Source organism: Colobus angolensis, unplaced genomic scaffold, assembly GCF_000951035.1.
Source record: "Colobus angolensis palliatus isolate OR3802 unplaced genomic scaffold, Cang.pa_1.0 Scaffold63, whole genome shotgun sequence".
Lineage (NCBI taxonomy): Eukaryota > Metazoa > Chordata > Mammalia > Primates > Cercopithecidae > Colobus > Colobus angolensis.
Window position 1 is genome coordinate 2,143,553 of NW_012119932.1, and position 14,926 is coordinate 2,158,478.

Sequence of the window (14,926 nt, forward strand, 5' to 3'; positions counted from 1 at the left end):
GCCATTCTCCTGCCTCAGCCTCCGGAGTAGCCGGGACTACAGGCGCCCGCTACCTTGCCCGGCTAATTTTTTTTTGTAGTTTTAGTAGGGACGGGGTTTCACCACATTACCCAAGATGGTCTAGATCTCCTGACCTTGTGATCCGCCCGCCTCGGCCTCCCAAAGTGCTGGGATTACAGGTGTGAGCCACATCGCCTGGCAGTTATACTCTTTTAGTTATTTTAAAATGTGCAATTAAATTATTTTTGACTATAGGCATTCTGTTTTGCTAGCAAATACTAGGTCTCATTCATTCTTTCTAAATGATTTTTCTGTACCCATTAAGTGTCTTTTAAAAAATTATTATTAGTTTCAGGGCTGTTTCTTGAGGGAGCACTGGTGATGCAGGTCAGGTTTGTCTTCTCAATTACAAATCTGCGGTAGCCAGCTCTAGTTCCTCAAAAGCAGACAGAGTATCTGTGACTTCTGCAAATCACAAGTAAGCAGAGATCACCTGCTCCATAAGAAAAAGTGGGACAGAAGAAAATGTGTTACCAGTAGGCAAAATGTATCTTAAAAGCACTTTTTTCTTTTTAAAAGATTAGCGTGTTATTCTCTCTACCCCCAAATTTATATAAAAGTAACACATGCTCATTTGAGAAATGTTGGAAAAAGCATCAAGAGAAAAACGGTCCCCTGGAAGCCCTCTCAGGGGTAGGATCTGGGACCCAGGGAGCCTAGGCTGATGTGGTAGAGAACAGCCTAGTATGGTCTGGGATGCCTTGCTGAGCACCCACAAAGAACACAGGAAAACAAAACCCCAGCAACTGAAAAATACGCAGGTACAAGGGATGCAACTTGAAAATGCAAGGACATATATCCCCAGTCAAAGGCAATTCCCGCCAACACCTATACTTATAAGAGCAAAGAAAAGGGATGCGGTTTGGATATCAAAGGGCAGAGGGATGTGGCAAAAACCTCTCATGTGTACTCCAGCCAGCAACGACTCAGAACTCTTTGGGAGCTAACCCTAGTACCTGCTGGGGAGAAGGAAGGTTCTGCTCCAATCAGCTTGGAGTTGCGTTGGTTGTGTAGCCAGTCCTGGATTTCAGGCTGAACTGGGGCTGGAAGCCTTGATCCTGAAGCCTGTGTTGGGAGCAGCTGCATCCCCTGTTGATGCTGTTAGCAGTAATTACTTTGCATCACAAATCACCAGGATATTTTTGCTGCTGTGTTCATGTCTCACTCTTCAGGAGGAGGTGGGAAGAGCAATGTTGAAGGTGAAGTTTGGGCTCTCAGGCAGCTGAGCCAGCTGCCTTAACTTCAGAACCCTCCACCTTCAGCCTTAACATTCTTCCCGGCCCCCTCCTGAGAGTTCTGCCAGCAGACTGAAGGGCAGTGGGCAGGCACAGTTAGCCAGTCTCCATTCAAAGATACTTTCTAGCTGCCAAATCAAGCTCCCAAACAAGCTCCCTGCTCTGTCCTATGGAAACCTTTTTTATGAGCAACACAGCACATGAAGCAAAGAAGAAAACAGGAAAGGTCCGTGTAGTAAAGAGGAAAGAGTGGTTTATCCAAAGTGCTTTTCTCTATCTCTACACTATCTGATGTTTACTGTTTTCATTATGCTCTGAGTAAGTTGTAACCAGGTCCCTGGATAAACAACCAGTGTGATACTAGGTTTTGGATGCTACAGATCTAAAATAAAATAAAATTCCAGAAAAATACAAAATAGTTTATCCTGAAGCTGCATAAACATTAGACCTGAAGCTCTCAGCTACTATTAAGGCTGTGCTGTTCAGGACTTAAAAACAAGGAAGACAGCTTGGATTTAAATCCCAGCTCTGCTACTTACAAGTGTGTAATTTTGATCTTGTTCCTCTCTAAGCCTTGGTTTTCCAGACTTAAAATGGGTGTAATAGTACCTATTCCATAGGGTTATGATGATGACTAAATAAAATAATAGATATTATGTAAACCACATTGGATAACAACTTCTCATGTATATTAACTCATCTGTAAACTGGGATAAAGATACCCACAGAAATATGAATAAGCAAATTCATGAACACATGTACTTTTGAAAGGAAACAGACTAATTTAAAAGGACATTGGTCCTATTAAATTCCTTTAAAGGAAATCAATGCAAAAATATTGTGACTGAATTATTGTAAGAGTTGACAGAACAGTTATCTCAAGTAAACATGATTTCTGCCAAAGACTTTCTCAGGCAATCACTAAACCTGATATAAACTTGTTATATCAAGCTTGCTATTTAAAAACTGTAGAAGTTTTAAATGTGATTTCATACAGATTAAATTGCTATTTCTTTAAATTATTTTCAAGACCAGAATAAAGGCTATTTTATTTTACAATTTAAAGTGATTTTCACAAGAACAAAATACCAAATAATTTTTCCCTGGAATGTTAAAAGACGCATATGAATTTCCCTCCTCGTTTGTACCATGCCTTCAAATGATCGACTTTGCCTCAGACACTGTATGTAAGTCAACATCTTCATGAAAACACTGAAAATTGTCACAGAGCACATAAATCAGCAAGACCTGTAAAAGCAAACTATGTTGGCATTTTAAATCCTTTTCCAAATTATAAGGTTAGCCAGAAACAAGACCACAAGATTTATAGATTGAAGACAGCCCAGTTTAATTTAAGTGGATTTCAAAAGAAAACAGAATAATGTCAATAACAAAGAGAGGTTTTCTTCTAAGCAGTGTGCAAGAAGTTAAAATAAAACCTAAAATTCCAATTTCCTATTGCATTGAACTTGAATACAGAAGACAAGTTAATGAAAGATAAATGTGCCAGAGCATGAAAAAAAAAATTCTAAAGATAATATCTTATCATAAAGGCACAGTTCTTACCTTACATTTTCCGTGAGCCTTTCTTTTCTAGAAGAAACTTTCTAGACTCACAGAGACCTCGAAACCACCCCTCTCTCCAATGCTTTCAGCTTTGCCTGTCTTCATGGTGACTAAATGCAAGCCTTGGGTTTTTTACAGAAGGAAGCTTTTAGTCAAAATATGTGGTTTAAAGGAGCAGTATCCACTCTTGTTAAAACTATTTCACGGACATTCAGAGGTTTTGTTTCTACTCTATGAAAGTTAATTCTGAGTAGGAAGGCATTTTTCCTGTCCCGGAAATCAGCATAACTAAAACCAATGCTGAGCTAACGAGAAATGTTTCTTCCATGTGTTCTGTCTGGCAGAAACTGCAAGCCATATCAAGGAAACACGTGATGTTTATAAATACAATATGGCTCATGTTGTCATAACCTCTCAATGACAAAAAATAAAAAAAAAAATAGTACAAGGAAAAGCAAGCAGCTACGCAGCAGGAAAGATGAGATTTGTATCACTTGGAAGTTGCATATCAGATGTGCATATATTACCTTTTTGTGCTTCTTGAAAAATAAGACTTTATAACCGGAAGCAGAGAAGGAGCAAGAAAATACCTCCCATGTTCTGGATAGCCACTGTATTCAAATGTGTTTGCCTAGCTAATCATTTCCGTAAGAGTCCTTCCTTATCAATCATAACAGAAACATCTTTTTTGCCTCCCAGAAAAGAACAGTATAAAAAAGATATCATTACGTATATCACTCATAAATGAGTTCCACAGTGTTAACTCCAGTGAATTATAGAACACAGGCAAGGATTTCATCTAGCTTGAACTGATGTGAAAAATTATAGACGTCCGTATCATTATTGATTATTGAGTTAATTGATTCTTGTCCGTATCATTATTGCTTTTTGCCAATATATCTTCAGGATCTTGCATGAGAGCTGAGACCAGAGGATGGATCTGACTCACTAGGGCTGATTGAGTGAATAAGTAAACGCTTACAGTAATGAAGTTAGGTTAACTGTTCTAAAGTCATCACCCTTACGTTATAAGTTTAGAGATATTTGAAATACTGACTATCAACTCAATCTAAAAGCAAGGGGCCAGGCACAGTGGCTCATGCCTATAATCCCAGCACTTTGGAAGGCCATGGAGGGAGGATCCCTGGAGCCCAGGAGTTCAAAGCCAGCCTGGGCAACACAGGGAGACTCTGTCTCTACAAAGAATTTAGAAAATCAGCCAAGTGTGGTGGTGTGGGCCTGTAGTTCCAGCTAATCAGGAGGCTGAGCAGGGAGGATCACTTGAGCCAGGGAGCCTGAGGGTGCAGTGAGCCATGATTGTGCCACTGCACTCCAATCTGGGTGACAGAGCAAGACCCTGTCTTCAAAATAAAATAAAAATAAAGCAAAATAAAAGCAAGATTTATCCTAGTGAATTATAAACACAGCAAAATCAGATCTATCTTATTTAGATTTGTTATTTACGGATTTAGCTTACTTTCTACCACAGGTGAATTTAACTCCTGAAAAATCCAGCCCCTCCCCGCCACAAACAAGGTTAGATGAGTGTGTATTTCTGATGAACACTTATTTTAATCTGACAAAGAAGTTTTTTCTTTATTGTTATTCTTAAACTTTAGGTTATTAACTTTTTTTTTGTTTGTTTTTTTGAGATGGAGTCTCACTGTGTCACCAGGCTGGAGTACAGTGGTGTGATCTCGGCTCACTGCAATCTCCGCCTCCTGGGTTCAAGCAATTCTCCTGCCTCAGCCTCCCGAGTAGCTGGGACTACAGGCATGCACCACCAAGCCCAGTTAATTTTTGTATTTTTAGTAGAGACAGGGTTTCATCATGTTGACCAGGATGGTCTCGATCTCTTGACCTTGTGATCTGCCTGCCTCAGCCTTCCAAAGTGCTGCGATTACAGGTGTGAGCCACCGCGCTCAGTCCAGGGTTATTAACTTCTATCAAATTACACCGATGGACTGAGGAAAGGCAGACATTCTTATTTCTCATTTGTGTCAGTGGCCAATACTGGGATGAATTAGGTAATGTGCTATAAGCCTCAAACATGTACCTTTACAAATCATTGTATTGCCCTTAGTAGATAAGGCACTAACTAACTGAAAGTTGGTGATAGAAAAGGGCTGAAGTAAGTATCTTTTTCTATCCAGGTATTTAATAAGAATCTACTCAGGGCAGGGCACTGTCCGAGAGAGCCATAGGGAGTATGAAGATGAATGAAATGGAGACCCTGTCCCAGAGAAGCTTAGAGCTGAAAGACACTTAAGATGCGTGGACAGAAAACCAACACCACGTGTTCTCACTCATAGGTGGGAATTGAATAATGGACACAGGGTGGGGAACATCACACACCAGGGCTTGTCATGGGGTGGTGGGAGAGGCAGGAGGGATAGCATTAGGAGATATACCTAAGGTAAATGATGAGTTAATGGGTGCAGCACACCAACATGGCACATGTATACATATGTAACAAACCTGCACATTGTGTACATGTACGCTAGAACTTAAAGTATAATAATAAATAAATAAATAAATAAATACATCATTCATAAGAAAAAGAATAAAATGGTGAAAGGAAAAAAAAAAGAAACATGCATCAATAACTCAGTGCAGGCAGGAAAAGGGGAGTGCACAAAGACAGCAGGGCAGGGAGGTGAAGTTCTATGGAAGTTTCGAGAAGGGACAGTTTGGAAAGAGAAGAGTGAGAGAGGCTTGATGAAGAGAGTGGCTTCTGGATTAGGTCTTCAGAAATGTGTGGCCCATGGACATGTGGCGATGACTCATGGACGTGCTGATGAAGACAGTGGTGGGAAAGAAAGGACGGTAGTGACCACAGGCGTGATTACAAAGGCCAATTCTAGAGTTGGCCTGCCTGGCTCTAAATTCAGCTCCACTTCTCTTTAGCTGGGTAGCTTTGAGCAAGTACACTGACCTGTCTAAGTCTCAGCTTCCACTTCTGAAACAGGAGGAGAATAAGAACTCCTCTCAGATTGTATAGCTGTAAAAATCAAATGGCAGTAAATACAAGCAAATTTCTCAGTATGGTGACTGGCACAGAGTAAGCACATCAGGAATGTTAGTGATACCACTGTCATTGCATGAGTGAAGGGGATATTACGGCTAGGTCAAGAACAATCTCTAAATAGATATTCAGCTAGGCATGTTTTCTGAAACTTCCATTTCTGTGGGACTCTTTTGTTACCATGGGATGACTTGATAATCCCTGAATCCCAAACCCTTCTTCTCAACCAGAACACTGCCCTGTGAGAAAAAGTGCTCTGAGTTTGGTGGCCACTGCAGACACACATACTAAATGGGCAAATCACTCCCTTCTTTCCCTGTTTTTTATTTTTATGGATATCTTATATAGTATGCTCAGAAGAGGAGAGAATGAAGCAAAATTAAATATAAAAAGATACCATGAAATAGATGCACAATGAAATTAAGAAATGAAACAAATGTTAATAAAGGATAGTTTGTGTATTCTGAAGTCTTAGTAGGAACATCATTTCAAAATTGCAAAACTTAAATGGAAATATCAAGGAAGGGAGTCTGTGGGCTCTGTATAAAGGAGCAGAAAGAAGTTCAAATCCAGGGTCTGATACTGATCAGATGTGTGACCTTGGGAAAGACCTCTTTTGCTTCAGTCTTATCACCTGTGAAAATGAAGTCCATATACCCACTTTGCAGAGTTACTGACTAATTTAAATAATATGTAAAGTACTTAACACATTGCCTACTCAGCAGACACAAAAAGGTTTGCTATCTTCTATCTAGAACAACGATGGGAGAGAATGAACACTAGTTATATCCTGATAGATTGCACCAAGAAATTAATAGAGTCCCTATACATTTTTACAGTTTTACAGAAAAAAGAAGTCAAAGTGGAATGTGCAACAAAAGGAAGATGAAAGTAGGAAAATTAAAAAGAGAGTCCAGGAATGAAGCCAACACACAAAACACACGCCACAAATGCCTGCACCCTTGCTGTGGGTGGGCCACAAATTTAATTCTAAGCTTTAGAGTAGCAACACAAAGAGGGAAAATGATCACTTACAAGATTCAAAGTGTCCATATGATAAAAATAAACCAGGAGAAGCACAACTATTTCTGGTGATGAGAACAGAGAGAGATTTTTACAGTGGGTCCTCATTAATGACAGAAAATGAAAAATATGGCATTTGTAGGACCATCAGTAGGACACTCAGTGCCTCCTGTTTAACAAGTGTGTTTACTCTGCACTCACCAGGGGTTAAGATGCCATGACCGGTTTTCGGAGGGATGTGAAGATGACCCATCTCATAATATGGCTTGTGCCTTTGAAGAGTGTACAGTCTTTTGGATGAACACACATTTAAATGATTATAACACAATGCAAATGTGCAACAGGCCCCCAAAAGGGAAAGATGAATTCTGACGGCATTAGCGAAAGCTTCCTGGAGTAGGTAGTCTTTTATTGGGGCTCTAAAAACAAGTTTTTATTATTTTGTAAAAGATTTTATTATGGGCTGGGCATGGTGGCTCACACCTGTAATCCTATCACTTTAGGAGGCCGAGGCAGGTGGATCACCTGAGGTCAGGAGTTCGACACCAGCCTGGCCAACATGGTGAAACCCCGTCTCTAGTAAAAACTACAAAACTTTGCCAGGAGCGGTGGTGTGCACCTGTAATCCCAGATACTCAGGTGGCTAAGAGAGGAGAATTGCTTGAATCCAGGAAGCGGAGGTTGCGGTGAGCTGAGATCGCGCCACTGCACTCCAGCCTGGTAACAGAGCAAGACTCTGTCTCAAAAACAAAACAAAGAAAAACAAAACCAAACAGATTATGAAAATTTTCAAACACAAAAAGTAGAGAAAACAACAAAAGGTACCCGCATCATCCAGCTTTGACATTTTTCAACATTTTACCAATATTGTTTCATCTACTTCCACCTTTTCGTTTCTTGGTTTGCTGCAGTATTTTAAAGCAAGTCCCATTTGTCATGTCATTTAACCTGTAAATACTTTAGTATGTTCCATCTTTTAAAACATAACCACTAACCTATTATTATGCCTAATAGAATTACCAGCTATCCCTTAATATCTCCTGATTCCTAACACATGTTCAAATTTCCTAAATAGTTTTAAAGATGTCTTTTACAGTTGCTTTGTTCTTCTCAAAATCTGAAGATGGTGCACAGGCCACATTTTGTTATGGTACAGAAGGCCCCCGAGAAACTTAACTGCGCTCCCTCCCACACTTTTTTTTTCATGCCAGCAATTTGCTGAAGGAATTAGACAACTGTCCTGGAATATGTTAGATGAGTAGAATTTTGAAAGGCAGATATGTAGAGAGGGAGAGTGAATTTGAGACACTTGGAGAAAGAAAACAGGAGAATGAGATGTGGGAAATAAGAACTGTTAGGTCGTTCAGTAGATCAATAATGAAGGTTGTAATTTTAGCAGCCACAGTGCCTGGGTTTAAATCTCTGCTCTGCTACTCTGGCTGTGTGGCCTTGGGAAAATCTCTTAACACAAGGAGCTGTCTCATCATCTGTAAATAGGGGGACTTATACCAAGACCCGTCTCAAAAGTTTATCTTGAGGATTAAATAATTAAAATTACTGACCAGGCGTGGTAGTCCACGCCTCTAATCCCAGCACTTTGGGAGGCCGAGGCAGACGGATCACCTGAAGTCAGGAGTTTGAGACCAGCCTGACCAACATGGAGAAACCCCGTCTCTACTAAAACAAATACAAAATTAGCTGGGCATGGTGGCACATGCCTGTAATCCCAGCTACTCAGTAGGCTGAGGTGGGAGAATTGCTTGAACCCAGGAGGCAAAGGTCGCAATGAGCCAAGATCACACCACCGCACTCCAGCCTGGATGGCACAGCGAGACTCCCTCTCAAAAAAAAAAAAAAAAATTCCCACAAAAGTGCTTAATAAATGCTCAAATAGGTTAGCTATTGTAAGAATACTGGTACGGGCAGTGGCAGAAGGTTCATCTGTTAGAGACCTTGCAGAGGGGAGTGGATGAGCTCTGGTGACCAGGTGAATGCGTTGGAAGAACAAAGGTCAGGCAAGAGAAGAATCATTGACAATTCAATGTTTTACATCCCTTCTTCCACATTCCCCAAAATATGCATGCATACACACACAGGCACACGTGCATGTGCACACACAAACACACACCCCATCATAACCCCTCCATTCTTCAAAAGGTAATCAAGAAGGATAAAGACTTGAGTGGGAGAAAGATTAGGAATTTTTTCTTCTACAGAATGCATTGGAAACCATGGAAATCATCTCCATGTGAAGACACTTAGAAGCTGAACATTTGGGTCTTGAATTCTAGAGATGGCAGAGCTAGGGATATGGCTTCATGGGTCATCCGCATCGATGTAATAGTCAAACGAGTGGTAAGATAAGAATCACAAGTGCAAAGGTTCAGATAAAAAAGAGCAAATTTATAAAAACAAAACAAATAAACCCCAAACTAGAGAAGCCGCTTGAACACAGGCAAGAGGAAGAAGAGTTAGGGAATGAAGGAGGCTGAGGTGTCTGTGAATGCAGACAAGGAATTTAGACACAGCAGTGCCATGGAGACCAATGATTTCTAAGGAGACCACTCACTGGTATCAAATACAAAGGTCAGTAGAAGAGGAGTGGGAGGCAGCAATTACCTTGGGTATTAGGGAATAATTTAAGAAGTAGGGCCAATCTGGCAATTGTCTATATGCAAGTAAAAATCAAAGACATGCAAGAGAAATTAGAGGAAGCAGAGAAGAGGGAGAGTATTAAATGATGAGAGCAGAGAGTCTTGGAAAGTTGTCTTAAAGCACACAAGAAGGTGGAGAAGCCCCTACACTATGAAAAAGCCACCAGGTTTGGTGACTAGCAAGTCACCCTCAAAGCAGGAGAATTGTCCAGTTCCTTCAACAAACAGGTGGTATGGAAAAACGTGTACTTTTTGAGAGTCATGAAATGGAATGGTTCCATCTTCGAGTGGTGCATTTGTGAATTTAAAACCCTGTGAGGACATATATAAATTTTGCAAAAGGGCCTGTTCCATATGGTGAGCTCAGTCCCTTGGGAACTGAATTATCAAAGCTCCTATCTGATGTAAGGAAACAAAAGCCATGCAATTAAATTAGATCAGGGTGGTGCGCAGAGAAACAGGAGCCAGGTGTGCTGAGTTCCAGCCGAGAACCACAAGTCTCCTTAGACAGACTAGCCTCAAAAACGCTCAGCTAGATGCTAGATGAAAATCTAGATACACATTTTCCCCACGAAGCAGCATTTCACGCACACTCTGAGGCCTAGTCCAGCACGCTTCCTGAGAAACACATTTCCAATCATGAAACCGCTCTGGGAAGACTGTTTTAGATGGAGAGTTTTACATTTTCTTTTCTTTCAAAGGCAAGATATTACATTCATTGTTTAAGGAAAGTCTCCGAAACCCCTGAGGAGTTCTGGTGTGACTACTGTTGCCCCTCTGCTTATTCCAACCGATGTTTTTCATGACATGCATGTTTATTGGTCATAAGCAGGCAGCTGGGAGGTCTGTGCCAGGCTGTCTCTGGAGGCTGGGGAATGAGGTCTAATGACATCAGGGGCAGGACTGCAGTGACTGACTTGTGTGAGCAGTTAGCATCGAATTCCTTCATGGCCATACTCACATTGCAAACATACGGGAGGATGGAGTTCCCTAACCCGCAGCGTGGTTTAGTCTACAACAATTGATCCTTGCTCTGTTCCCTGTTTCTGTTCTCCACCGTGGGCAGCTGGTTGTGCAGCTGGGCTCCAGAGGCAGGGTTCAACAAAGCTTCCTGCCCTTTAATGGCAATGCAGCCACATTCATCAAAAAAGGAAAAAAAATTCCAACCTGCAGAGCCAAAAGGTGAGGGCAGCTGAATTCCATGCCTTTTAGTGTCTGCAATCTGTGAACAGAAACCAAGTTGCGAACTGCAGGCATGATCACACCTAGCTGGCTTTGAAACCGCTTTCTATTTCTCATTTCTAAGTAATCCACATTGAAACACAAAAGCTTTTCTGTTGGTTAGATGGTAAACATTTACTGTCCCTTCATTTGGGGACAACGATTGAGTTTCCCACACACACAAAATGAGAGCTTAAAGTAGGCTCTGGGTAACCCAGAAAAAGTGATCAGCAGGATTTCATCTTCAAGTAAGAACAGAACCACTCTGCAGAAAGCCATAGCACATGTTCTGCATTCTGATCGGCTTTGTTCATACGGTCAATTTTTGATTCTCTCAGTCCTCACTGATGGTCCTTAAGCAGGTACCAGAGCTTCTGGAGGGTTAAAACAGGTGTCCTTCCAGCCACAAACAAGATTATCAGAGGCGATTCTGGGGCACCTGTGTGGAAATGGCTCTGTGTGACAGGAACAGAACTCTCAGCACCATGGAACTCCAGTGTGAAAGCTAGACATATCAAAAAATAAAGATATTCTAAGAGTAAAGACATTGATGAATGTCTCCGAGAAAGAGAATAACAGAGTAAGAAAAGGCAAATGGTGCTGTAATATTTAGTCCATGCTTCACGACTGGCATGACTCAATCTGTCTCCATGTGGCTCCGGTTTACACATAAAGTATAACCGGAGAAATAAACCTCAAAATCCTAGAATTTCTGAAGTAGCAACACAGCTTTCAATTCAAGTCACACATCATTTCTGACACAAAAATAACAGCAGCTGAGTACGTGAGAGGCCCTTCCCTCCAGAAGTGTAGGCTCTGATCCCACAATGTCGTCATTCGTATTCTAGTCCAGAAGGACACAGACCTTCTCCCAGCACTTTCAGCTAGATCTCCTGGCTTCTTTTCTGGTTCTAAACTTACCCCACATGGAAAGCAGAATGGTTGGTGGTCCCTGAAAGATGTCTGCATTCTAGTCCCCTCAACCTGTGACTACATCAGGTTATACGGAAAAGGGAGAGTCAAGGTTGCCAGTCAGCTGACCTTGAAATAGGGAGCTTTTTCTGGAGGATTGGGTAGGCTCACGGTCCTTAAAGTGTCCTTAAAAGTGGACGTAGGTAGGTGCCAGCAGCTCTGGTACCTACCTACGGACCACGGAAGCAGGATCAAAGGGAAGCTATCTTGCTGGGTTTGAAGATGGAGGAAGAGGACAGCAAATCAAGAAATATCAGTGACCTCTAGAAGTTGGGAAAGAAAAGAAAAGATTCTCCCTAAGGCTTCCGGAAAAGAATGCATAACTGTTGGTGACCCCTTATGTCAGACCAGAGAGATTTTCAGTCTACAGACTCTAGAACTGTAAGACAGTAAATCTGTGTTGTTTTAAGCCACTGAATTTGTCCTAATTTATTACAGCAGCAACCGGAAACTAATATGTGCTATCAGGAGGCAGAGACAGCCTCACTCAGGAACAACACTGCAACTCCAAGACAGAACAGTGTCTGGGTTTCTTGGGCAATAAAAGGTAATCATTTATTTTTTTTCTAGTTAAACGAACATCCAGCCAAGTGCTAATCTGTAGAAAAGATGAGAAAAAATGGCACAGTGTCTTCCAAATGTGTGTATGTGTGTGTGTGTGTGTGTGTGTGTAGGGGGTGCGCAGCTGAGAAGCTAATCTTTTTACCTCCCAGTTTTGCTACAGAGGAATGTAGCATTATTTTTAGAAACTCAATCCCTTTCTAGTGGACCTGCATTAATGTGATTTTAAAATCTGCCTTTTCAGTTTCTCCTTATTTTTTTTTTTCTTCAAAACATTCCTGTGTGCTTTGAATGTTCAGATAATCTCCTGAGACAATCTAAATCTAGAGAATTTTAGTTCCCAAATCATGCAGATTTTTGTATTATGCCCTCAACATGGTTCAGAGAGGATTTGATAATATTTAAGACAGCACAACAACAAAATTCTTCCAGGGTAGCTCCTGAATTAGAAGGTGAGAAATTGTATTAGAATGTTAGGACTTGGAAGAGCTCATGTAAGAAAATAAATAGATTTTCCATGCAATTGTGCACCTTGCTGTCTGCCTGTTTGTATGTTAGGTTTCCTTTAATTGGAGGAAAAAAATGCAAGAGATCTTCTGAGCCGGTTAACATATTATGGACCAGGGACCCTTTGATAGGAAGATTTTCAGAATTTATTTAAAGTAAGGACATAAATCCTTGCTTAAAGATAAATTAGGATGTGCCCGGCCTTATTTTAATCCCTTTGCCCTAAATAACCAGGAAATCTTACTTCTCTACCAAGAACAAATAACGATCCACTAGATGAGATGAGTGTGGAGAACCCCCCCAAAACTCAGCTGTAGAGTATGATTACATCAGGAGTACAAGCAAGAGGAAGGATGCTTTGACCCACTGAATAAAATTAAAAATAGGACAGAAACACTTACCCTCAGGTCTCCATTCATAGTTTTTGGTGTGTGATTAAATGCATGTGCAGGATCCTTGTTGTACACTTTGAGGAGTGATCTGTCTTGAATGTTCCTGGAATCAAAAACATCAATAACTATGGCAGATGAAAGAAGCCTGACTTTGGCCATTTCCTTAGCCTGCCCTTAAAGATCAGGTAAAAAACATGAACACACAATCCAAAGGCTATCTACAATACGCCGGTCAAAAGCTATGTGACCACAAAATAGGCAATTATAAATAAGGAAAAGAAGAAGAAAAATGACTTCAGCTTTTCTCTCCTTTTCTTGTTCCTCAGGAAAGTATCATTCCTCCAGGATAGCTCCCCACCCATAAACATTGGGTAGCATGAACTTTCTTTCAAGATGCCGAGTATGGAAAGTTAAGGTTTTAAAATAAAACAATAAAGTTCCAATATTTACAATACATTCAAAGAGATTTGGTTAATATTTAAATATTTAATTATTTACTTTTCCCAAACACCTGGTTTGCTGCTTATCTAATGAATGCACATGAAAGAAGATTTTCTTTTCTTTTCTTTTTTTTTTTTGCCTTCAAACACTTTCGGCAACTGAAAGAAAAGGTATCTGGAGTCCAGAAAAAAAAAAAAAGAAACAGTATCACAAAAATCTAATATTTTTACTATGCCTTTTCCCCTTCCATAGTGGGTTAGAAAAATAGTTTTTCTACGTACAAATTGAATTGCTGGATGTGAAGAAATAGCAGCAGATAAGTTCTTCTTTTTTCTCCGAACCCAGCTCTTAGAGCCAAGGTGTCATAACATAGCAAAAGACAGGGTCAGAGCCTACCTTAAAATTATTGAAGAGCACATGAATATCTATGAAGTTCCTCTCCCTCCATGTTCAGCTTTCATCAGCAAAAGGGCCACCCAAGGCCCTTTTGGCTCTGTCTACACTGCGATCCCTTCCAATGCCGGCTGGGCTAGCTCAGAGAAATGTGTGCAGGAGGATGAATTCCTCCCCTCCAGGTGCAGCCTCATTTAGTAGGCTGACCCAACCACTGGGATTACTGGCTTGTGTTTCTGTTTTAACTGAAGTGGAGGATTCCTGGACTAGTCTTGTTTCTCTTCTTTAAATATCCGCCAGTAATTGCTTTGAAGCAATGACTAGCCCAAGCTTGCAAAGTTTCTCCAGTAGCTTGTTAGAAGTCGGCTTGAGGGGGAACCAGCAGCCCTTGTTATTAAAGGGGGCTGAGTGACTACGAAGGGGAGACTCACAGAGGCAGGGTGTGGGGATCCACTAAGGGGCTCACCATTGGGCCAGAGGAAGGAGTCACAGGCGAGGACATGAAAAAATAGAAAACCTCACAGGAGCCATGAAAAAGACTGTGATTCTGGAGGTATTTAAAATGCTTGAGGTTGGTTTATCATGACTTTAGAAACATACTCATCTGAGATGAACCAACAGTAAAGGCCGGGGTTGCATTTACTGTGGCAATATTTACAACACAATATTCTGACCTGAACTCTCCATAGCATCTCCCTAAGGAAAATATGAGGAGCCTAACACGATGATGAAATAGGCAACTGTTTAGCAAATATGCTCGCACTTCAGAAACACTGAAGGATGTGCAATGAAATTTGTCTCTGAATTTAGATGATTAAAGTCACTGTCTTCAGTTGAAATCTACATGATACTTTTTTTTTGTCTTTTTTTTTTTTT

The 14,926-nt window shown here is 40.9% G+C and overlaps 1 protein-coding gene across 6 annotated transcripts in view; it reads right to left on the minus strand.

The window, feature by feature from the left end:
• Positions 1 to 14,926, minus strand: part of KIAA1217 (KIAA1217 ortholog) — an 865,191-nt gene that overhangs the window by 94,069 nt on the left and 756,196 nt on the right. For 5 of the 6 annotated variants that reach the window (XM_011963834.1, XM_011963832.1, XM_011963833.1 and 2 more), the window contains one exon: positions 13,226 to 13,319. In XM_011963834.1, the coding sequence (XP_011819224.1) occupies positions 13,226 to 13,319 (94 nt within the window). Of the gene's footprint in view, positions 1 to 2,861; positions 3,194 to 13,225; positions 13,320 to 14,926 lie in introns of those variants that run through there. The other variant, XM_011963836.1, reaches the window with a different exon arrangement.